Source organism: Eptatretus burgeri, chromosome 10, assembly GCF_056783735.1.
Source record: "Eptatretus burgeri isolate ZD-2024b chromosome 10, Ebu_testis_v1, whole genome shotgun sequence".
Taxonomy (NCBI): domain Eukaryota; kingdom Metazoa; phylum Chordata; class Myxini; order Myxiniformes; family Myxinidae; genus Eptatretus; species Eptatretus burgeri.
Window position 1 is genome coordinate 20,902,800 of NC_140970.1, and position 24,000 is coordinate 20,926,799.

At 40.5% G+C, this 24,000-nt stretch overlaps 1 protein-coding gene and 2 non-coding genes across 9 annotated transcripts in view; all 3 read left to right on the plus strand.

The window, feature by feature from the left end:
• Positions 1-550: 550 nt before the first annotated feature.
• Positions 551-624, plus strand: TRNAT-AGU (transfer RNA threonine (anticodon AGU)). The gene has a single exon. It is a non-coding gene; the product is annotated as a tRNA-Thr (tRNA).
• A 576-nt stretch (positions 625-1,200) lies between these two features.
• On the plus strand, positions 1,201-1,274 carry TRNAT-CGU (transfer RNA threonine (anticodon CGU)). The gene has a single exon. It is a non-coding gene; the product is annotated as a tRNA-Thr (tRNA).
• A 660-nt stretch (positions 1,275-1,934) lies between these two features.
• Positions 1,935-24,000, plus strand: part of LOC147018051 (uncharacterized) — a 93,218-nt gene continuing 71,152 nt past the window's right edge. Inside the window, exons 1-4 of one of the 7 annotated variants that reach the window (XM_085897318.1) lie at positions 1,935-2,311; positions 2,519-2,667; positions 9,779-9,873; positions 13,304-13,396. In XM_085897318.1, the coding sequence (XP_085753444.1) occupies positions 9,783-9,873; positions 13,304-13,396 (184 nt within the window). In that variant the 5' untranslated portion in view covers positions 1,935-2,311; positions 2,519-2,667; positions 9,779-9,782. Of the gene's footprint in view, positions 2,312-2,518; positions 2,668-9,759; positions 9,874-13,303; positions 13,397-19,888; positions 19,998-24,000 lie in introns of those variants that run through there. The other 6 variants (XM_085897316.1, XM_085897317.1, XM_085897322.1 and 3 more) reach the window with 6 other exon arrangements.

The following is a 24,000-nucleotide window of genomic DNA, read 5'->3' on the forward strand; positions in this document are numbered from 1 at the left end:
TGTGTGTGTGTGTGTGTGTGTGTGTGTGTGTGTGTCTGTGTGTGCCTCTGTGTGTGCCTGTATGTCCCTGTGTGTGCCTGTGTGTGTCTGTGTGTGTATGTCTGTGCCTGTGTGTGTGCCTCTCTGTGTCTGTGTATGTGCCTGTGTGTGTGTGCTTGTGTGTGTGTGTGTGTGTGTGTGTGTGTGTGTGTGTGTGTGTGTGTGTGTGTGTGTGTGTCTGTGTGTGTGTGTGTGTTTGTGTCTGTGTGTGTGTGTGTGTGTGAGAGAGAGAGAGAGAGAGAGAGAGAGAGAGAGAGAGAGAGAGAGAGAGAGAGAGAGAGAGAGAGAGAGAGAGAGAGAGAGAGAGAGAGAGAGAGAGAGAGAGAGAGAGAGAGAGAGAGAGAGAGAGAGAGAGAGAGAGAGAGAGAGAGAGAGAGAGAGAGAGAGAGAGAGAGAGAGAGAGAGAGAGAGAGAGAGAGAGAGAGAGAGAGAGAGACATTAAATAAGTCTGAATTGGACAGACTTATTTGTATGAAACACCAGTTTGCATCGAGATGCTCTGATTGTATATGGCGTCGTGGCTAAATTGGTTAAAGCGCCTGTCTAGTAAACAGGAGATCCTGGGTTCGAATCCCAGCGGTGCCTCTTTTTGTTTTCGTCGTAATCGATCATCAATGTGTGAAAAGTGAGACTGAGAAAAGTGAGAGAGAGAGTGAAAAGTGAGACGTTCTGATGTCCTTCCGAGAGGGGGTGCTGCAGCTCAGAGCACACCGTCCTCCGAATGAAGAACAATGGTTTTTTCCGTCGAGTATTTTGCCAGTTGTTCAGTTGCGGACGTGGAATTTGTCACGACGTCATAAAATGAGTGCGTCACTGTGTGTGTGTGTGCGCGCGAGAGAGAGAGAGAGAGAGAGAGAGAGACAGAGAGAGAGAGAGAGAGAGAGAGAGAGAGAGAGAGAGAGAGAGAGAGAGAGAGAGAGAGAGAGAGAGAGAGAGAGAGAGAGAGAGAGAGAGAGAGAGAGAGAGAGAGAGAGAGAGAGAGAGAGAGAGAGAGAGAGAGAGAGAGAGAGAGAGAGAGAGAGAGAGAGAGAGAGAGAGAGAGAGAGAGAGAGAGAGAGAGAGAGAGAGAGAGAGGTGAGGAGTTCACATTAAATAAGTTTGAATTGGACAGATTTATTTGCATGAAAAACGAGTTTGCATCGAGATGGCCCGATTGTATATGGCGTCGTGGCTTAGTTGGTTAAAGCACCTGTCTCGTAAACAGGAGATCCTGGGTTCGAATCCCAGCGGTGCCTCTTTTTGTTTTCGTGGTGACCACGATGGGATTGAGGATCAATGTGTGAAAAGTGAAAGACTGACGTTCTGATGTCCTGCCGAGAGGGGGTGCTGCAGCTCAGAGCACACCGTCCTCCGAATGAAGAACAATGGTTTTTCCGTCGAGTATTTTGCCTGTTGTTCAGTTGCGGCCGTGCAATTTGTCACGACGTCATAAAATGAGTGCGTCACTGTGTGCTTGAAGGAAATGGGACGATCATCCGGAAGTGTTGTGATCCGTGTGCTTGTCTCTTCCTTTCAATCAAAATTAACGTTACAAAAATAATAACCATGACCCCAATGACGTTGCGGTCACACGGAGCAGGCTCCACATGAGGGAGAAAAAGTCTTTTTTTCTGAAAAATAATCCAAATGCATTCCAGACCATAAATTATACTTTCAAAACAACACAATCAAATCAACAACAACAACAACAACAACAACAACAACAACAACAAGTCGTCGATGACGCCAAGAAGAAGCCGCATGAGAAGAAGATTTAAAAAAAAACAATAATAAGAGGAAGGATCTCTCCAAAGAAGAAGAAGAGGAAGAGGAAGAAGAACCTTGGTTCACGGAATATCACAATCGCAATTAAATATTAAGCCAAACATCCGGTATCAATGCCGGCAGAAATAAAAAATAAAATCATCAAAGGGACGAAGCATTTATCAGGCGACCAAAGTAACCATTAACCAAAGTAACCACGACCCAACCAACCAATTAGCTGCACAAGCAACTAACCAGCCAGGCAGCCAGCCAACCATCACCAAGCAAGGCAGGCTTTGGGGGAACCAAGGGAGCCCCGTGTGGCCGACCAACGTCGTCAGGCTGCTGCCGAGGCGAAAGGCTTCTCCTCAGATCCCCAGAAACACCGTCCCGTTTGTCCGTGCGTCCCTCGAGCGCCGTGGCCGCGGATTCCGCGCCTTTTGTTGCCCCAGCATCGGCCCACTCGTCTCGTGGCCTCGGCCTTCACCGGGAGGCTCCTCTCCTCTCTCTCTCTCTCTCCACGGCCTCGGTTCGACTCCACCGATTATTTTATTAATTCCTTTTCATTCTGAACAATAACTTCGTCTCACTGTTTGGCTGGAGGATTTTTTTTTAAATTATTTTTATTTTTAAATAATAATATTATTATTATTATTAATTTATTTAAATAATATCTTGTTTATATTTTTCAGGTTTTTTTATTTATTTATTTATTTATCTTCTTGTTTGTTTCAAGTCGGACTCGTGCGGGTGGCAACGATCACTTCCTTGAACACGGACCGATTCCGGCGAACTTTCGGCTCGATTGGCATCGTGAAAGAACCTCGATCGTCGGTCGGTCATCTCACAATTGGGTCCTTTGGTGAGGCTGCCGGACCCGACTGGGTGAGTATCATCATTATTACTGCAATTTGGACCTTGATTGTTTGTGGGTGCGGCGAGTGAAAGGGGAAACTCGAGCGTTTGCTTTATCCATGATAGGTGATTGTATAACAGTGTTGTCTGACGTGGATGCAAAGGCCTGTCCGTGAGATTTCTCATCGGGCGACTGTCTCACTTCCATTGGGTGTGCCACCCTCTTCCACCCCCCCCCCCCAATTATGATTCATTGAAATGGGATTAGAATGAGTTTTAATTCGGCCAAATAAAATTTTTTTTAAAAATACGTTCGGATTTTTTTGAAAAAGAAAGGATGCCCCCTTTTATGTTTTTATTTATTAATTTTTTTTTCCCAAAATGGCTGCTGGCTTTTCGTACCTGACAAATCATGTACCCAACATGACAGTTTTTTTTTTTTTAACCTTACCCCCCCCCTCCCCCCTAAAAAATAAATAAATAAAATTTCATCAGTCATGCATCAGACATGCCACTTTTATACCCCCAAACAAATATTATGATGTGTGTCATATAGCTGACACGTCGGTGCAAACTCACTCGGCCGATTAAAAAAAAAATACGATCCACAGTTCGAAACAAATATACAGGCGAGCCCGAAAATTACTTTACCCCTGATAAATTTCTCGCACTTCCCTCCGTCCCTTCCCCTCTGCCCTCACCCACTATGGTATGCGGAAACACTGACTCAGAGCACATACAGATACAATGACAAATTAATTATTGTAAGTACTGTACAATTAAACTTGTATATTAAAAGAGTTCAAGAACAATGCTTCACTGGGAAAGGGTAAAGTGACTTTCAGGCCACCCTGGATATTCAATGTATGACGAAATACAAAAAAACCCACACTTTGGGCATGTTAAAATTATTGGCTACGCCGTCTTTCTATATAGATCGACAGATCTACATTTAAATGTACAGATTTATATGCAGTTGTGGCTAAAAAAATATTGGCACCCTTGCACTTTTTTTTTTTTTCAAATGACTATTTTCTCGAAAAATAAGTTGGAATCCACAAAAGTATTTTGGCTCCACAGTTCTTTATTTCACGCTTCATATTAGAGAACCTTTGTTTTTGATTCAGAACTTAATATATCCTTTCAAATCAGGAAATTAAAATAAATGGCATTGAAAAAATTGACACTTGAGACTTAATATTTGGTAGCACAGCCTTTGGACAAAATAAGTGCAGTCAAGCGCTTCCTATAGCCTTGAACGAGCTTCCTTGACCTCTCCACTGACAGTTTGGCCCACTTTTCTTGTGAAAACTGGTCCAGTTCTCCCAGATTTGAAGGGGGCCTTCTCCCAACTGCTGTTTTCAGATTTCCCCACAGGTTTTCAATGGAATTTAGATCTGGAGTCGCTGCTGGCCACTTCAGAACAGTCCAGCGTTTTGTCTTGAACCACTCCTGGGTGTTTTTTGACGTGTGTTTGGGGTCATTTCCCTGCTGCAAGACCCATGACCTTCGACGGAGACCCAGCTTTCATACACTGGGTTGAACATTGCGCTCCAAAATGCCTTGGTCATCTTCTGATTTCATGAAGCCATGCACACATTCAAAGCACCCAGTGCCAGAGGCAGCACAGCAACCCCAAAACATCACTGAACCTCCTCCATGTTTGACTGTAGGGAAGGTGTTCTTTTCTTTGAAGGCTTCATTTTGTTTTCTGTAAACGTCGAGATGATATGCTTTAGCAAAAAGCTCGAATTTGGTCTCATCTGTCCACAAGATATTTTCCGAGAAGGATTTTGGCTTGTTCAAGTATTTTGGCAAACTCCAGTCAGGCTTATGTCTCTCTCTCAGCAGTGGGGTCCTCCTGGGTCTCCTACCATAGAACCTCCTTTCATTGCGTTGGCGATGGATGGTGCGAGTTGAAACTGTCGTACCTTGTGTTTGAAGGTCAGCTTCAATCTGGCAGTTTATTGAGGTTCTTTCTCCATCATTCAAACAATCCTTCGCTGCAATCATCGATCAAATTTTCTCTTGCAGCCACGTCCAGGGAGGTTGGCTACAGTGCCATGGCCCTTAAACTTCCTTATAGCATGGCGTACGATGGACACAGGAACGTCAAGGTCTCTGGTGATGGACTTGTAGCCTTGAGATTATCCATACTTGGCTACAATCTTGTGTCTCACCTTCTCAGACAATTCTCTGGTTTCTTTCTTTTCTCCATGCTCATTGCGGTGCACAGGTCAGGACAGGTCAGGTCTGGTCAAGCATGTGACAGAGCAGTGTGTCGCTGTGTCCACGTGTGGTACACACAGTGACACAAAACAGCGGAAAGACTCCTTTTCTCTATTCAAACTAGTTGATTGAGTGATTTTTATATGGCAGACACCTACAACTCACCACGGGTGAGTTCAATTCCAAAGTAAACGAGAATCACCTGCTTGAAATCGAATTGCTTCTTACAACTTCTAAAAGGTGCCAATAATATTGTCCGGGCCATTTTAGGATTTGTGTCTGGAATAAGCTAAGATTTAGTAGTTTTTTTTCAACTTTCTTTGATTTGTTCCACTGCAAACCAAAGAAATACATATGTGGATACCAAAATAGTTTTTAATTTCAACAATTTTCTGGAAGAAATGGTGCATTATTTGAAAAAAGTGCAAGGGTGCCAATATTTTTGGCCACGACTGTATGTAGGATGTGGACTCACCTGCGTTCCCTGATCCAACTCTCAATTAGCGAAATAGGAGAAAACATTGCAAAGGGAGCCTCGCCCATCAATAAGTGTTCCCTCGCACCACAGCTTCAGGACTTAAGTTCTAGTACGAATTTGCAAACGGATGAAATCCATCTTCAAAAATGAAGCTTAAATCATGAAAATAATTCGTCACATTTTCGCAAGTAGTCTACATTCGTCGCGCAATTTGCTAGTTTTAAAACCAGTTGTATCTTGTGTCATTTTCCTTGGAGGCGTGATACTAAATGTTACTGCGGCGGCCTGCGATGAAACTTACGTATGCAGACATGTACACAGATTAGTATTGCTCGCATATCGTGCATGGAAATTGAAATCGGCAGTGAACGGAAAGTGGTAATGCAGGTCTTTGTTAAAGAAATGTTTTAAAAACTCAGCAATCACATGGGGAAAATGATCGATTCAAAGGAAGGTCGTACATGAAGATATGGATTTTTAAGTGGTGCAAACCACTTCAATGTACAGTAGTACCTCTACTTACGAATTTAATTCATTCTGGGAGTAGTTTCGTAACCTGAAACCTTCGTAAGTAGAGACGCCTTTTGAATGTAAATGCGCTAATCCGTTCCAAGCCCCGCAAAATTCGGACATTTTTTTTTAATAAATCATAAAAATGCATCAGAACATGAAACAAATACATGTTAAAATTAGATTACCGCACAATAAACATAAAACGAGAGGCACATAATGTAAAAAAACAAAGAATAAAGGAAATAATAAAAATATTCATTTACCTTTTAACTGATATTCTCGTTACTTTTTGGCCTCTTTGTTTACTGGTCCTTATCAGCAGTGTTTTTTGCCTCGCGTTTCGTGAAGAATTGATCCAATGACGTCTGCTTTTGCCGGCTTTTAACAATCCGTCGGAAATGCGCGAGGCAGACATCGTCATAGTGTGCGATAGCCCGACTTGTGAACACTTTTTCCGGGTGATTCTTTTCAACAAATTCCGAGACTTCATGGAATTTTCCTAAAATGTCTTTGATTTGGGCTGATGGAATAATGGCTGCCTCCTCCTCCTCGTCCTCTTTGAACTCCTCCTGCACCGCGGTGTGTTGCATCACCTCCAATTCCTGCAGCTCCTTCGTCGAAAGCTCCTCGTTGTGCTCCTGAATCAGCTCGTTGATGTCCTCGTCATCCACCTCAAGACCCATGCCCTTTCCCAGCGAAATAATTTCGCCATGGCGAAGAACAGAGTGAAGTCCAGTCCTCCTTTTAAACTTCTCGAACCACCCACGCGATGCCTTAAACTCCTGGTGTAGTCCTTGCGCCGAATTTCCCTCGCCTGTATCCTCCTTCACGAGGTCAGTGAAGATGGCGGTTGCCTTTATGCAAATTATGGCCTCTGTCACTGTGTCACCAGCGATCTCTTTCTCCTTTATCCACACGAGTAACAACCTCTCCATCTCATCGTTCACTGCCGACCTCCTCTTGGAAATGACAGAGAGGCCTTTGGAAGGAGCCGTAGCTTTTAGGGCTTCCTTTTGTTTTATTATCGTGCCGATCGTAGATATATTACGGCCATATTCTTTTGCGAGATCAATCAAACGCATCCCCTTTTCATACCTTTCTATTATCTCTTGCTTTGTTTGTATGGCCAGAAAAACTCTCTTCTTCTTCTTTTCTCCTTGTCCACTTTTCTTCATTGCTTTCTTGGGGTCCATTGTGAATAAAAGTTACTGTAATCCACACGCGTACTGTACTGTAACACTGTCCGAGCACTTCGTAGCGAGACCATAGACTGTATACAGTATAACTATATTTACAGAGCGGGACGGGGACACGAAGAGCATGCTGGGATACACGCATACGCAAAGGGATGCCAGGCAGATTTTAGGCGATAGCCAATGGCAGAGCAGCTACAAGTTTGTTTACGTTCGGGAAACTCTGGGAGCAGCGAAAAGCAGCGCGTACTGTAATGTATTTTTGACTTCGTATCCTGAAACGCCTTCGTAACTAGAGGCAATATTTTCCCGTTCAGGCGCTTCGTAACCTGAAACATTCATATGTAGAGACATTCGTAAGTAGAGGTACCACTGTACTTGATTGTTTAGACCTTCTTTCCATTTTTCAAATTAAAAGAAGAAGAAGAACATTTCGAACCCACCGTGTTTTGTTCCTTTCTTGTTTGTTGCTTCGATTTTCTTCAATTGTTGTTTAGTTTTTTTGTTATTGTGTTATTGTTTGGTTTACATCAGGACAGTAAGGTCTGTTGGGGAAGTAACCGCCAGTCCCCCACAGCGCTACTTTTTTATAGCCATGCAGCCACTTCATTGCACAACTTCCTTCCGACACGGGTGTGATTTTAATTATTTATTTTTAAGTTGTGATGTTTGACAAAAGAACAAATAATAATAACAAAATTACCCCCGTGCGGGAGTGATGGTCATCTCTGCGAGAAAATATATAGCCTCCTGAAGGTAGGGCAGTTTTTGCAAACTTTGAAGTCACGTGATGCAAAAACGAAAGCGAATATCGAAAATCCGGCCCGACAAAATTTAGATATTGTCCCATAGATTTATATGCCACAATCAAATTCAAGATCGCTTGAGAAATGTAGGAGATAGATTTTTAAAATCGTCATTTTCGCATTTTTTGCCAACTATGAAGTCACGTGACACTAAAACGAAAGCGAATATCAAAAATCCATCCTGACCAAATTTAGATATTGTCCCATAGATTCATATGCCACAATCAAATTCAAGATCGCTTGAGAAATGTAGGAGATAGATTTTGAAAATCGTCATTTTCGCATGAAAATCGTCATTTTCGCATTTTTTGCCAACTTTGAAGTCACGTGACACGAAAACGAAAGCGAATATCGAAAATCCGGCCTGATCAAAATTTAGATATTGTCCCATAGATTCATATGCCACAATCAAATTCAAGATCGCTTGAGAAATGGCGGAATTTTTGAAAATAGAATTTGAAAATCATCATTTTCGCAACTTCAAAGGCCTCGTGACCTTGACCTTCGGTGACCTTGAAAGTCATACCATCGTGTACGTCTCATCGACCTCTATTAGGATCACTTAATGACCAGATCTCCCACTTCAACTTCATTGTGGACGGACGGACGGATCGTCACCTCTCCTCTCAACACCAATATTATAAGGTCATGCTCGAAGAGATGACCTAAAAAGGAAATGGCTTCAAAAAAGGAAGTGTTTTTTTTTAAATATTTTGGCCTTGTATAAAGTAAATTGTGATTGAAGGTGAATTTTAATTGTTGTGGTGGAGGGAGTGGGGGAGCTGGGGAGAAGCCATTTCATGACGAATTGGTAAACTTGTACTCTGTTGGACATTTTGATTGTGGGCGAATGCATGATACCTTTGATTGAGATTCCAAAGCCATTTTTCACAGTGCCATGGTGGATGGGTGCCAAATGGGATCCATGTTGGCACTTGTGAAATCTTCTTTTTGTTGTTGTTGCTGTGTCGTTGTCAACCTCAGCTAGAATCCCCTTTCACTGGTTTTGTAAGGGATTTGTACACTTTGTCCTCATTTCTTGTTTTGTGACTCTTTAGATTCAGTGTCATGATGGTTATTATGATTGTGTGATCGCGGTGTGTGGGTTTTGGTGTAATATATTTATCTTTTTTTTTTTTTTCTTTAAAGCTATTTTAGCTTGTTGGTTGGTTGTATTTTATCATACATCATTTGCCTTGTCATATTGTCCAAACTATCACATTGGGGAGTTAAAAAGCAGACCTCAAATGGGTAAACGAGCTAATGGAGTCTTGAAAAGATGGGTTGCATGAAGAACTCTTCACTTGGTTGGTCGGTCGGTTTTCATTTTTTGAAACTTTGGAGGGAAAAGTGTGATGGGGGGGGAGGTGGTGGGTGAGGTAAGTAGAAATCCTTTGAAGATGGAATAAAGGTGGAAAATGAACTCGCCGCATTCTGAACTTTCAATTGTGAATGAGCATGGAGCGATCTTGCAAAAAGGACAGAGTACGATACGACGGAAAAGACTGAAGGGCCTTAGGCTGCTTGGATTTAATAAATAATAGAATCTGTACCTTTTTTCATTTTTCTTTTTTTAAAACTCCACTACACCAAATAATGCCAAATGGGGCACACACAATACAAGCTGCCATGGAAATGACCATCCATACTCATTGACACCACACATGAGGGCTCTGCTCGCATCGAAGTTACCACCATCGAAGGCGACGTTTCGTTTGTGATAATAGAGGATGTCATCTGTCTTTGTTTCTGGTCCTGCACTCTGGAGACATGCTTGAGTATTTTCTCCACCCATTAACCTTATTTTTTTCCCCCATCTTTTTGTGGTGGCACAGTGTGGTAATATTTTGCTGTCAATACTGTCAGTTGTACGTAGATGTAACAGTGGTGACTTTATACCCTCCCAAAGTGTTTGCTTGCAGGACGATGAAGAAGAAGGCCATTAAGGTTTTTGGAAAGAGCAAGCCTCAGGAGAAAAGTACACAGACTGTGCAGAACCAGCGCACACATTCTTTTGGTGAGTTTTCGTGGTCGTTGTTCATATTGGGTTTGCATCACTACAAGGTTTTGATTTGCATTAGGTGAATGGCATTTTATTAACCCTTTTATTAGATAGTTTTCCCTTGGGAAAATATGACAAATGTGTCTGTCAAGATTGCTATCTGTCTATCTCTTCGTCATTCTCTCCTTGCTTGGACATTCTCTTGCTTATTGTTTTCAAGAGTTGATTGTTTGCCCAACTGCCAGTTTATGCCATCTGTCACCTTGCTCATCAATGAGCTTCGATCTTGTAAATACAAACAAAATGGTGAAAACAGGGTCTCAGCAGGTGTAGTAAAGCTCAGTAGTGGAAATAGGAAAGATGAAGAGGTTCCAGCCATTATTTTCAATTTTTTTTTCTTCAATCCATGCTCAAACAAGTAAATTTGTCAAGTCCACTCCAAATAATATTGCCGCTGAACCCTTTAAACGGTTTCTTTTCTTTATTCATTTTTATGTTGGAAAAATGCTTAACCACTGAGCTTAGTCCACCACAAAATGGCCGAACCACAGTAACCCCAGAAAATACGGAAGCGTATCACAATATTTGTATGTAGCATCACTAATCTTGCTAATTGATCTGGTTGTCTTGTATTCAGCCCAGTGATGTATTAATACGTATTTTACAAACTCTACTTTACCATATGAATTATTACCTCCACCACCGAAGGTGGACAGAGGTGGTATTTTCACCCCTGTCTCTTTGTCTGTCTCTGTTTGTTTGTGCATCTGCGTCTGTGAACAGGATATCTCAAAAAGTTGTGGAGGGATTTGGACGAAATTTGGTGGAGAGGTTGGGTATGGGACAAGAGCGAACTGATTAGATTTTATTGAAGATCCGGATCCAGATACTAGAATTTTAAAGTGATTCTTCACCGATAATTGATAGGGCCAACAACGATATATAGCACGATATCTCAAAAATTTATAAATGGATTTGGACAAAACTTGGATGAGTTGGGTGTGTGACGAGGAAGAATTGATTCCATTTTGGTAAAGATCCGGATTGGATAATTTTTTAAAAAAGTGATTGTTTACCAATTAGTGATAGGGCTAAAACCGATTTTTAACCTCCGCCATCTTCGAAGATGGATGGAGGTTACTGTTTTCACCCCTTTCTGTTTGTTTGTTATCTTGCCAAAACAGTTTTTTTTTTTTTTTTTTTTTTTTTTTTTTTTTTTTTGTTTGTTTTGTGAAAAGTATTACGGAAAAACTCCTCGAAGGATTTCGACTAAACTTGGTGGAGGGGGGGGGTTAGGTATGGCCAAGGATCATGCCATTCAATTTTGGACTTGGTCCCCCCCAAAAAAAGAAATTGTTAGAGAAATTTTTTTCTTTTTGCATTTCTACATGTTTTAAGTGATTTCCAACCCCCCCCCCAAAAAAAAAATTTAGAGAATTTTTTTTTTTTTGCATTTCTACATGTTTTAAGTCATTTCCAACCCCCCCCAAAAAAAATTGAGAATTTTTTTTTGCATTTCTACATATGTTAAGTGATTTCCAACTCCCCCCCCCAAAAAAAAATTGTTGGAGAAAAAAAAAAATTTTGCAACTTTTTTTTTCAATAAAATTTCGATTTTTTTTTTTTTTTTTTTTTTTTTTTTTTTTGCATTTCTACATGTTTTAAGTGGTTTCCAATCCTCCCCCCCCCCCAAAAAAAAATGTTGGAGAAAAGAACTATAACTCTGTCAGCACTGTTGACATCATATTTAATGAATAAGATATAAGGTTCACTTGAGTGATCCAGCAGTATTGGCGGCGGAGGTTTTGCACTCTCCCGAGTGCTCCCCCTCTAGTTTATGGATTGATTTGGACAAAATTTGGCGGACTGGTTGGGTGTGTGACAAGGATGAATTGATTAGATTTTGGGGGAAGATCCGAATCCGAAGACGAGAATCTTTCAAGCAATTCTTCACCATTGATAGATGGGACCAAAAGCAATTACGTGGCACATCTCAAAACGTTATGGGCGAGTTATGACAAAACTAGGTGGATGAGTTAGTTATTTGACAAGAACAAGCCGATTAGATTTTGGTTCAGGTCTGGATTTAGATCCCGCCTGTCGGTGGGATAAAAACGTAATCTGCTCAGCTTGGCGGAGATATGCGCTCTACCGAGTGCTTGTTGGAAGTTTATGCTATTCTTTTCTGTCACTATAGTTGCGTAGGAGTACTTGGACCACAAAATCTTATGGCATGCAACACCCATTGTTCTTGTGGAAATGTTATAAATTGATCTGTCATTGAACTTTTCATTGAATTGCATCTGTGGCTTCATGCAATGCATCCAATGTGTTTCTTATTCCTATAATTAGTGTTCCATCCCAAAGACCCCACTGTAAGATCCCACTGTAAGACCATGCCTTTTAATTTGTGCTTGCACAGTCAACTCTTGTTTGTACAAACGTTCTTGGAGCTATATTTTTCTAAGATGGAAAAAAATAAAACAAAAGTGAATGATCGATTTTTATTATTAGGCAACAATCCCAATTAATCGCAAAGACCTGGACAATGAGCCTTCTATGTTATCATCCGTTTGAACTATCTGGAACCAAAAGACACCACTTTTGCCATTTAATTATGCAATTAAGTGATGAGTGCTAAAATTTCACAAAAAACATCCAATGCTCAGCAACACTATCACACGTCATTCACAGCCTTTTTATTTTTAGCGACACAAATGCATATTGATGCCCACACATCCATTACACACAGTCATGATTAACAGTTATTAAAGCAATCTGACTACAGACAGTTTGAAACTGAATTTATTTGTTTAATCAGGAAGTACATTTCAGCTTGGCAGGCCCTGTTCGACATTCCCTTCTAAGCTTGTGATTGTTTAGCTTGTGATGCTGAGATTCCAATTGTATTTACTGTTTGAATTTGTCCAGTTTTTTTTTCTTTCTGAGTTTGCTCCTCCAACCATCTTGTCCACCCCATGTGTCGTTCTTCCCCTCATTCCTCGGCACATCCATTATCTCCGTCTATTTTTTTTTAATCCGTCATTCCTGCCGCTGCCCCCCCCCCCTTTCTGCCGTTCCTTTTGTTTTCTTATGTCTTGATGCGTTCTATGTTCTCACTCCTCCACGAGCATAAACTGTATACCAAAAATTGTCCGTGATTCACGTAAAAGTGAATGGATGTCTCCAAAGTCCTAATCCTAAGTACATGGAATACATGGATCACTGTTTAAATATTTTTGAAATCACTGTTACACTGATTTGTACACATCCTGTGACTACTGCCATTTTGGATGACAAAACTACTTTGCAATGTTGGTCTTGCACAAATTATTCTCCGTGGTGTTATAATAAATAGCTTGATGCACGCATTTGTTGTGTTGTAATATTAACGCCAAAATAATCTGTTGTCTTATTTATGATCACTGCGAACAATGATGGGTAGATGCAAGAATTGGAAGTGTGAAAGGCACTGTTGGGGAGTGCCATGCAGACATATTCCCACATCCCATGATGAAGAAACACAAACGCCATTGTGGTATGTCCGAAGCAGAAATTTCTGTTGTGTTTGCGATGCTCAAGTTCAACACTATTCTACATAAACCAAATGGAGGTACTTTCAGGAATCTGTGGAATCGTTGTCCAAGAAACATCCAAAGAAAAGTACTTTTAAAATGTTTTCGTTCCATTTTAGATCCGATTCGAATCGAGTAATGTCACCACCATATCATTCTCTGCAATATTTGGCTTAGGTAGGGTACAGTGGGCGATCCGCAATGAAGAAACTGATAATCTCCGCACGCCTCCCGAATATCTGATTACAGGAGACCTGCACTCGCTGCAGTCTTCGTGGATTTTGTTAAGTCCGCATCTACTCAGCCCTTGTGTGGTGTTGACAAACCAAGTCTTGTATGATTTGGCTTGATGAAGGTGCCCTGCAGTATAAATTAACAAAAAATTATTCCACGCTCCCCCTCCCACCCCCCCACCCCCGCCCCAAAAGCAATCGTATCCAAAGATGTCGTAGCGATATTCCTTTCAAGGCGCCAGCTTGGACACTAGTGTCAAACCAATAATCGAGTCGATATTGGATTGTAGATGTTGCTGGAAGTAGAATCTGTGCTGCAGAAGCTTTGTGGCATTGTAAAGCTGTTATAGCTTCACTTCTGAAATAAAATTTAAAAAACAGAACAAACTAGAGGGGGGGGGCACTCGGTAGAGTGCAAAACCTCCGCCGCCCATACTGCTAGGTCACTCAAGTGAACCTGATATCCTATTCATTCAATTTGATGTCAACAGTGCTCACAGAGTTATAGTTTGCAACTTTCCATTTTACTTTTAACTTTTACATACTCAATTCATTCGTCATAACTAGATTCCTTGAGACAGAAATTGATTTTACGTGGGTATATCCACCTGAAGTTCCAAAATCAGCCGCAATTATAATTTTAGCATGTTTTTTGTTGGAAATCACTTATAACATGTAGAAATGCAAAAAAAAAAAAATTGAAATATTTTTTCAAATTGGCCGCCATAGCGGCCATATTGGATTTTGGACCAAGTCCAAAATCTAATGGCATGATCCTTGGACCAAACCTAACCCCCCACCAAGTTTCGTCAAAATCCATTGAGTTTTTCCGTAATACTGTTCACAAACAAATAAACAAACAAACAGAAAGGGGTGAAAACAGTAACCTCCGATCTTCGATGGCGGAGGTTAATTATCCCAGATTGACAAAACTCTCAGCATTCCGATCCACCTACTGGAGTCAGTAATAGCAGTTAATGACGTGGAAGCTGGAACGCTGACTCCTTATTGTTTCATATCATGGCTTGTGTGTGGTATCATAGCTTTGAGGTGTTATTCTCAATCTTTGTATGAAGAAAAATTAATTCGATGAAGAAAAACGCGACTTTTTAAGTGTTTAAAAAGAAAGAAAGAAAGAAAGAAAGAAAGAAGACATATTTGCACAAAGTTCTGCGTCGCATGTTGTGGCTTGCCTATTGAGCTTCTCTGATTGCCGTTATGCATCACGTTCGTATCTCTTTGACTTTGTAATGTTGCATTGTGTGAGTATCTATTTTTGAATATGATGAGCTCAGTTCCCAAGCATGGCTTTGAATTTATCTTCGACTTTGAACAGTGCGTTTCCGTTGCGTGGAAACACCAATCTTTAGAGAGCTTATTAAGGCTTCTTCTGCTGTTTGCAGGTGGTGTTTAGCCTCTCTGCCAAGGGTGTGGTGCCTTTGCCATCATTGTTTGTGGTTTTATCGTCTCGCCAGCATATCCCTTTTCTATTTGGTCGAGTTGAAAAGTCACAAGCGAAGTTGTTGTTGCCAAAAAAGAATTTTAATCGAAGCATTTGCTTGTCATTTGTACTAGTCATGTATGTTTCATGAAGCTGAAAATCTCCTGGGAGTAGAAATTATTCACTTTTGCATTTCCAAGTTGGCATGAGCTGCACATCAGTTGAAGCATATTATTCTTTACTTTGAGATTGAAACCGAGCTCATTTTTAGACTCTTGTAGAAATGTCATCAGTACCCATGGGAATTTAGAAATTCAGACATTAGACAGGGATGCTTAACTCTGTGAGGTCCCTTTCTTCCTGCACTTCTTGCCTACTGAACATAATCTGGTTACAGTGGCCTAGCGTTGAGGACACCAGACTGGCATCTAACATTTTACTGAAGATGAAAAGTATGAAGGATTTGGAATATACTTTCTGGAAAGTGAGCTAGTCCCAGGATAATTGGATTAACTGGCATTTTAAAACCCAACTTGCTCATGAATTGCACTTAATCAGTGGGTAATTTTTGTTCCGCACCTGGACCAATCTATATATTATGTGTCCATTTTGTAGTTTCCTGTGAAAGGTGACATTACTTGCAATTGTGAAAGGGCAATGCCGTCTATCACTTCTCCACTCCCCCCTCCCACCCCCTCGCTTCCAAGTAAAATTATACTCGTGAGGTCTCCATATTCGTGAGGATTATGTCCCTGGAAAACGTCACAAATTCAGAATTTGTGAAGATGGATGCCTTGGTTTAATGGTGAAAAAGGGGTTAGGTTCCTGGTTCAGACTGAACACAGGGGGGATGGTAAACACTTAAGAAGTAGAACAGTCGTCGGAAGAGCGCGTACCTTCGCCGGGCTGAACAGTTTTGAGGTTTTTTTTTTTTTTTTTTTTTTTTTTTTAATCCCACTGATGGTCCAGATCCGGATCCAGACCTGAACTAAAATTGAATCGGCTTGTTCTTGTCACCGAATCAACTCGTCCACCTAGTTTATTATAACTCATCTGCAACTTCTTGAGATATCGTGTTTAGTGTCATTTTTGGCCCCATTTCTCAATGTTGAAGAATCACTTAATTATTGTATCCAGATTCTGATCTTCACCAAGATTGAATCAATTAATCCTTGTCACACACCCAACCCGTCCACCAAATTTTATCCAGATCCGTCCACAACGTTTTCGAGATATTCTGTTTATCGACTGACAGTGGTGAAAACAAATCTCCGTCCACCTTCGGTGTCTGAGGTAACGATGATTAAAACTTTAAAATATCTTCCTTTTTAAAAAAAATAATACGTTTGACGATGGTGATGGTCTTGGAAGGGAAGTCAGAATGATGGATTTGTGCCCACTTTAGACGCACTCACACCCGTAGCAAGCCTGTCCAACACATTGACTTTTTCGCTTCGACTCATCACTGTATTCTGCAGATTCACCTTCACCACTCATTGTATGCTTAGAGGCTATGATTAAGGGGAATTGTTCAGTGAAAAAAAAAAAAATCAGCTTCACGATAGCAAGTCAAGAAGTCCAGTGAGGTGTTTGCGGTTTGGGGATTGCTCTGAGAAGGAAGGATATGGGTGGTGTGGCCCACCCTGCCAGACACACCAAATCAACACTGTAAAATAATCAACATTTGCGCACTTCGATGGGTGGAAGGTGACGCGGGGCTATGTTGATGGAGGCTCGCAAACTCGCGATTACTGGAAGTCGACGGGTGGCAAATTAGGAATTGGTATACATTTGCCGATTCTCGAATACAGCACTTGGAACTCACGAATGTGAAGTGCTTACTGTACTCTCACACAAATAAAAGTTAAACTCGTAGAAAAATTTGTTAATTATTGTGGTTGTAAAACAAAACTCAGGACGACAGGTTGGGTGTGTGTAAAGTAAAACTTGCATGCTGGTAATCTGCTGTCGAGAGCTGTATTTCAGCAAGCATGTGAATGTTTATTATTTTATTTTTTTTAAAGGTCACCTTTGACACTCTCTATCTCACAAGGCCTTTGTTTTTGTTTTCCATTGTTCTCCAGTACTTGCACCAAGCCGATTACCTTTACTCAGAGTTTTTGTAACATCATTTATAAGGATAAGCTTCAATTCGCTCTTTCAAGACATTTAACCTGATGTTTTGAGTTTGATATGCATTTCACCTCCAAGCATCTCTCACGTCAAGCAGCGTCATCTCTTGCAGCCACCTTCATAACTCAGTTGCTGACTGTTTGTTGACACGTCTTCGTTTTCTAAAACCTTGGCAACTGAAATTTATTGGTGTTAACTTCCATTGCCTGTTTCCTGTTGTTAAGTCAATTGTCTGTTCAATCTGCGAACGTAACAACTTTATCCACAAACTCTTATCTTGATAAACAGCCTTCCAAAACAAGATTGTAGGCCTGGGTAATGCTGGGATATTCTGTCACTGTATGCTGTTCTAATTTGTTGTCATGACTTACTACCGATAGTATGACAGTCTGCAAGTTTATTTTTCATTCTCAGCTCTGACATGGATTGTGTGCATGAAAAAAGGTGTAAAAGACAAGAATTGGTAGGAAGTTTGTTTTCAGCAGCCAAGTTGTCGTCTTATCTGATGTTTCACATTACTTCGTTAAACTTGGCACGACTGCCTTTCACACCCTGGCGCTGTAAAGTATTTTTTGCTGTCCCCTCCCTCTTTTCCTCCACTTTCTCAATAGTTTTATGAAACATAGTTGATGTTGTTGCATTTATTTTTGTGTTCATTGTTCAGTTGTCTGATTATCGAACTTTGTTTCAACGTGTTATCTGTGTGGCTGCTTTGGTACTCTCTCCATTGTGAAACGGTGGGCAATTGGACGAGCATTTAAGTAATGTGAAAATAAAATTTGAATAATCAGCTTGGTTATTTGAGCTCAGAATAAATAGCTCCTTCTCCAACTGTGCCTTATATTTCCAGGATGGATACCTGGTATGTGTGACAGTTGGTGGTGGAACGCTTCCTGCTAGTGAATAACGCCATTGTAGTTTAAATGTACTTGTTCGGGGGGTGGGGGGTGGGAGGGATTGAGTTAAGAAAAAAGAAGCTGCCAACAAAACAGACCAAGTAGCTATATGGGGTGATGAGAATTGAGGATTAAATGGAAGAGGCAGTCGAGGGTTTTTAGGTGGTGTGGCTCAAGGAGCGGTCATGGGAAGTTCCATTGTGGGCATTAGGCAATCATTGCATGTTTTCTCAGCCCAGATAATAGCAAAGATGACCATGAATGAAAATTTGATTGCCGATTTGCATGACTAGCTAAATGCAGATCTGAACATATGGAATGAAAAGATGATGAAAATGGGATACTAAATGGGAAAAGGCCTATAGTAAAGTGGTGGATAAGATTTTAGACCTCCAGCAGTGGGTATATCATGGCAAAACCCTAAGAGAGTTCAATGCAGTCCCAAGTTACGCAATTCCTTTCATAAAGTAAGGCACTCAACAAAAATAAATATGAAAGAGCTTGAGAGATGTGTTTGTACAAGACAGTAAAATTTGATGCTGGAAAAGCCCCCATTACACCCACACCCACACTACTCAACCCTCACCCAATAACCCAATCCATAAGCATACTTGCCCGCCATAACTCCGACCCCACCCAGAATACAAATCCAAACCGACACGTTGCATTAACATTCACACAGCCAAATAACACCCACAGCTTGCTCGCTCTCAGGAGACGTCAGCTTGGCTTTCATGCTAGTAAAGTTTTTGGTTTTCTTGATTAAAAAAAAGACCTTTACTAGTAGCCATGATTAGGCACAGGAAGGCCAGAGAGGTACGAGTGAATAGTCCATGGAGAATGTTAACGGCAATGTGGATGCAGACTTTGCTGGAGCTGTGTGTGCATCCAGCCTCCAATAAAGTCATTGTATTGGTTAGATTTGATGGGACAGGAATCCTGGGGGCTTTCCCGATTGAATTTGAATGTGTACCACTATTAAATGGATGTGCATGGGCTATCTGGTGAAGACCTGTTTCATGAATTTTAGATGTACTTCCAAAAGGATTTTTTGCAAAGACCAGGAATAATCATGGCCCTAAATCACAGATTTGCAAATTAACACCAAAGTGAGTTAGTTGGTACTGGCTCATTTGGAAAATCAGAAGTTGAGATCAAATGGGATTTCCAGAGTTGGTGGAGAACATTGATTGGGTAGTGAGGATTGTTTATTGCAAACTTCCTGCTGACAGGTTGGTTTTGGAGAATTTTTTTAAGCGTTCTCCCTTACCAGATGAGAGGCTGAATCAAATTTCAGTGCCCAGCCAACATTTACATTACAACTTAATATACAGCTAGCTTTGCCATATTGTGGAGATTGAACTGCAGTGTGGACCAGCAACAGCCTCAAATCAGAGGGTTTGAGATCTGGAGTAGGAATACGAGCCACGAGACAAGGTTGAGTAACCAAATGTATATGATCAAGGGAATGTTTTGGCAGAGCATAGGGTCACAGTAAGAGTCCAAGGATCCAATACCAATAGTCTGCCAAAACCTGGAATCTGAATGGACCAATTTGAAGAATACCATTCCTGGGTAACCTACAGATGTGTCAGGAGAGTCCACATAGAGAAATTTTGTTTGACAGGCAAGGTGAAGAAGTTGAACAGCACATGCCACTCACCCAGGAAAGACCTTACCTGTTTGAAATCACCTTTTTTTACCTCTGCCATCGAAGGTGAAGGAAGTTATGTTTTCACCCCTTTCTGTCAGTTTGTCTGTTTGTGTACAGGATATCTCAAAAAGTTGTGGACAGATCCGGATGAAATTTTGTGGACAGGTTCGGTCAGTGTGACCACCCCTCATTTTCATAAATGCCAAGGTGAGCCAATGAAAAAAGCCAATAATTCACAAGGTGTCGAAAAGCGATGATAATAGAAAACCTATACGCCAAGAAAACCTATAGAAAACCAATACGCCAAGGTGAACAACGAATAGCCAAGATCTTGTGAAAAAAGCCAAGGAGTGGTTACACTGGGTTTGGTGTGTGACAAGGACGAACTGATTAGATTTTGGTGACGATCCGCATCCGACAAATAGAAGTTTTTTTTTGTGATTCTTCACCATTGAGAGATAGGACCAAAAAGGATATATAGCACGATATCTCAAAAAGTTGTGGACAGATTCGGATGAAACTTGGTGGACAGGTTGGGTGTGTGACCACGACAAATTTATTTTATTTTGGTGAAGATCCGGATCCGGTTCAGACTACTAGAATTTTGAAAGTGATTCTTCCCCTTTGAGAGATGGAGCCAAAAAACTATATAGAGCATGATATTTTTCCAAAATGTATTGGGCCAGATATGTTATTGTGGATGAGGTATTACAGGGCGGAAGTATGCGTTCTACTGAGTGCCCTTCTAATGTTTTTTTTTGTGTATTTACTGCCTGAGCATGCAAGTTTCAAATGTCTAGGATTGCTTCATTCCTTCAAAATCTGTTTTGCCAAATCTAACAGCTTTCATTGAGTTCTACAAATCTAGGTGCAGTGGTGGCATTTCATTTATAAATAAGATTGAGGCGTGTGGAAGAGTGAAATGATAGAAGATAAAAAGGCACTGACAAAGGGACCACATTTGGACTTGACATAAAGGGATGAATGAACAGAAAAAGAAAGAGGAGGAAAGGAAACTAACCTGCAAATAAGAGGAGTAGTTAGGTCGAGTTAAACGGAGTAGAAAAGATTGTGGGAGGGAAGGGGAGGGGAAGACATGAGATGGTGGTACACAGCTTACTTAAGAGTGAATTTTTATAAGATAGGCCCACACTGGTAACATTTGAACATTGATGTCTTCAGATATTTTTCAGTTTTTTATCCTAGGTTGTGTGTGGTCTAAAACTCAGCCAAATTTTTGATGTGATTGACCCATTCCCCGCCGTTTGGGCCACACCCAAAGTTTGGAGATTTTGACACCCTTGAAATTTTTTTCCATTTTCAAAGTGAATTATTTAGAATAACCATCAGTTGCCCAAGGAAATTCCTTTACAAACTTATTATATGGTTTGGGTACTAAAATATTTTGAACAAAAATCTTTGGGATCTGGATGGTTATGGATAGTGGTGCCACCTATAATCCCTTTCGGCAAACATTCACTTCAGACTTTCTCTGGCCATATTTTTAATAACCATCAAGGTCCCACGGATTTTATTCGTGCATAAGATAGTACAAGTACTGTACTATCCTAGGAAAGTAAAACATTCATGGGACCTTGGTGGTTATGGCAGTAAAGGGGGTCTCAAGACCACTTCGGGCTATACGAAGCCCTTTTTCGAGCCACTCCCACTCCCATAACCATCCTGATATTTTGAAACTAATATTATCAAATGAAAGTTCCATATCTGCACTAACAAAACCAATAGTAAAATCCATTGGACCTTTTAAAAACAAAGAATAAAACAGGTCCAAAGTTGCCTTGTTTGACAGATAATGTACATATCGATGTATATGTACATGGTCTGCCTCTGTCACCAATTTCCATCACTTGCTGTACAGAAATCCACTATATTCCATTGCTGATTCAAGAGTAAAGTACTTTCACTAAATGTCTTATCTGTTTTTGGGCCATCCATCCTAAAAATCTGTTTGTTTCCTTTAAAACCCCCATGCTGTTTTGAATGTGGCTGAGACAGGCAGAAAATTGTTTTCTTTATGTGAATCTTTCATTTTCCTGAAAAGTTTGAAGAAAATCCTTCTACCATTTGTTTCAACTTCTATTCCTGTCCAGAAGCTAGGCATTTCGCAGAAAAGTCCTTAAAATGTTTCACACATTTCTTGTACTTTTTTACAATTCTTTTTTTGTTGTTGTGGTGTCAAACTTTCTAGTGGCTGATTTGTTTGGTACTTTGCAGGAGACAAGTTCTTTCCCAGCATAGATATGATGTCATTTAGCGAATGATTACTTTCATAATGATAACTGCTATCAGATGCACAGGCATCAGACTCAGTCCCAACATTTCAACAAAGCAAGAGAGAGGTCCTCAGCTGAATCAAAATCACCATCTTGGCTGTCTGAAATTCTAGGTGTGCTCACATGTGGGCCTACATAGCCTTGTCTTGTACCAGATGTGCTCGGGTAGTTGAGTTGATATTCTGCTCGGCTGCCATGGTTGCAGTGGCTGTCTCAGCTTTGCGGCACTTCGTACAAATAAGGGATCCAAGTGGAATCGCTAGTTTTGAACAAAGTTCATATCCGCAACTTCTCAAACCTGACACTGTCTTTTTCTCATCAGAATGTTTGGGATGCATGCATATTTTGGATGGTCTCCAGTTGATTCCCAGACTATATCTATGTTTTGGACATATTTCTGCCCCTTCTGGTACCTCTGTTAAAATAGATCTGTTCAACACAAGTTGAGATTCAGATAATGTGATGGGAATTTTCAGATCTGCGGCATGGTTTGCAACATCATTATTCAGTGATGCTATACTGGTCAGCGAGTGAACTCTTCGTGGCAGAAATGGGCCACAAATACCATGATATCCATTGTAGAAAATGCACGATCTATATGCCATGGCTGAGTGATGTCCCCTGAAACAAAAAGATGCATTTACTGTTGAGCAAGAGTATGTTTGGAGAAGTAGGCCTAAACTTTTATTGGTGCATGAATAAAAGGATTTTTTTCAATAAGATTTTATTTAGCCTATGTTTTTTCAGAATGGACTGAACATGAACAGTAGGAAGCAATGTTCAAATCGCCCCATTTTTCGACTGGCTTTCATTCAACAAACCAAAATATAAATAAATCAACTACACATGAACTAGACTCAGCCCTGACACCATGCCATTAGTATTACCTACATTCATAATGCTATCCCTGACACCATGCCATTAGTATTACCTACATTCATAATGCCTAATGATAGAACTATGCTGATTTCACATAGGAACAGACAGTAAACAAATGGTATCTTGGATTGAATTGATACTGGATTTCAAAACTGCTAATCCCAGATAACCTTTGACCTATTTATAAGCAGACAAATGTGGAAAATTGTAACTTACCAGGTATGATATATAAGGTTTGGGGGGATATAAATTCAGCTTTCTTTTTTTACATGTTCTTTCATCTTGCCAAGACAAAGAAAAGGAAATTACAGATGGCATGATGGGAAAAAAGTCATGCAAGGCAGCAAATACAAATGAAAGAAATCACCTTGCATCTCATAATTACGTGGTTTCAAGATAAAGAATGTATACAAAAGATAAAATGTGCTCAAAACAGCATTTATTTCATAATACATACATATTTTACAGTTTCAAATAGAATCAGCAATGGAATATAGTGGACTTCTGTAGCAAGTGATGGAGGCAGACCATGTACATGTCATGTACATATACCTTACATTATATGTACATTGCTATGTACATTATCTGTCAAACAAGGCAACTTTGGACCTGTTTTATTCTTTGTTTTTAAAAGGTCCCATGGATTTTACGATTGGTTTTGTTAGTATAGATATGAAACTTTCATTTGATAATATTCGTTTCAAAATATTATGATGGTTATGGGAGTGGGTGTGGCTCGAAAAAGGGCTTCGTATAGCCCGAAGTGGTCTTGAGACCCCCTGTACTGCCATAATCACCAAGGTCCCATGAATGTTTTACTTTCAGAGGATAGTACAGTACTTGTACTATCTGATGCACTAATAAAATCCATGGGACCTTGATGGTTAATAAAAATATGGCCAGAGAAAGTCTGAAGTGAATGTTTGCCGAAAGGGATTATAGGTGGCGCCACTCTCCATAACCATCCAGATCCCATAGATTTTTGTACAAAATATTTTAGTACCCAAACCATATAATAAGTTTGTAAAGGAATTTCC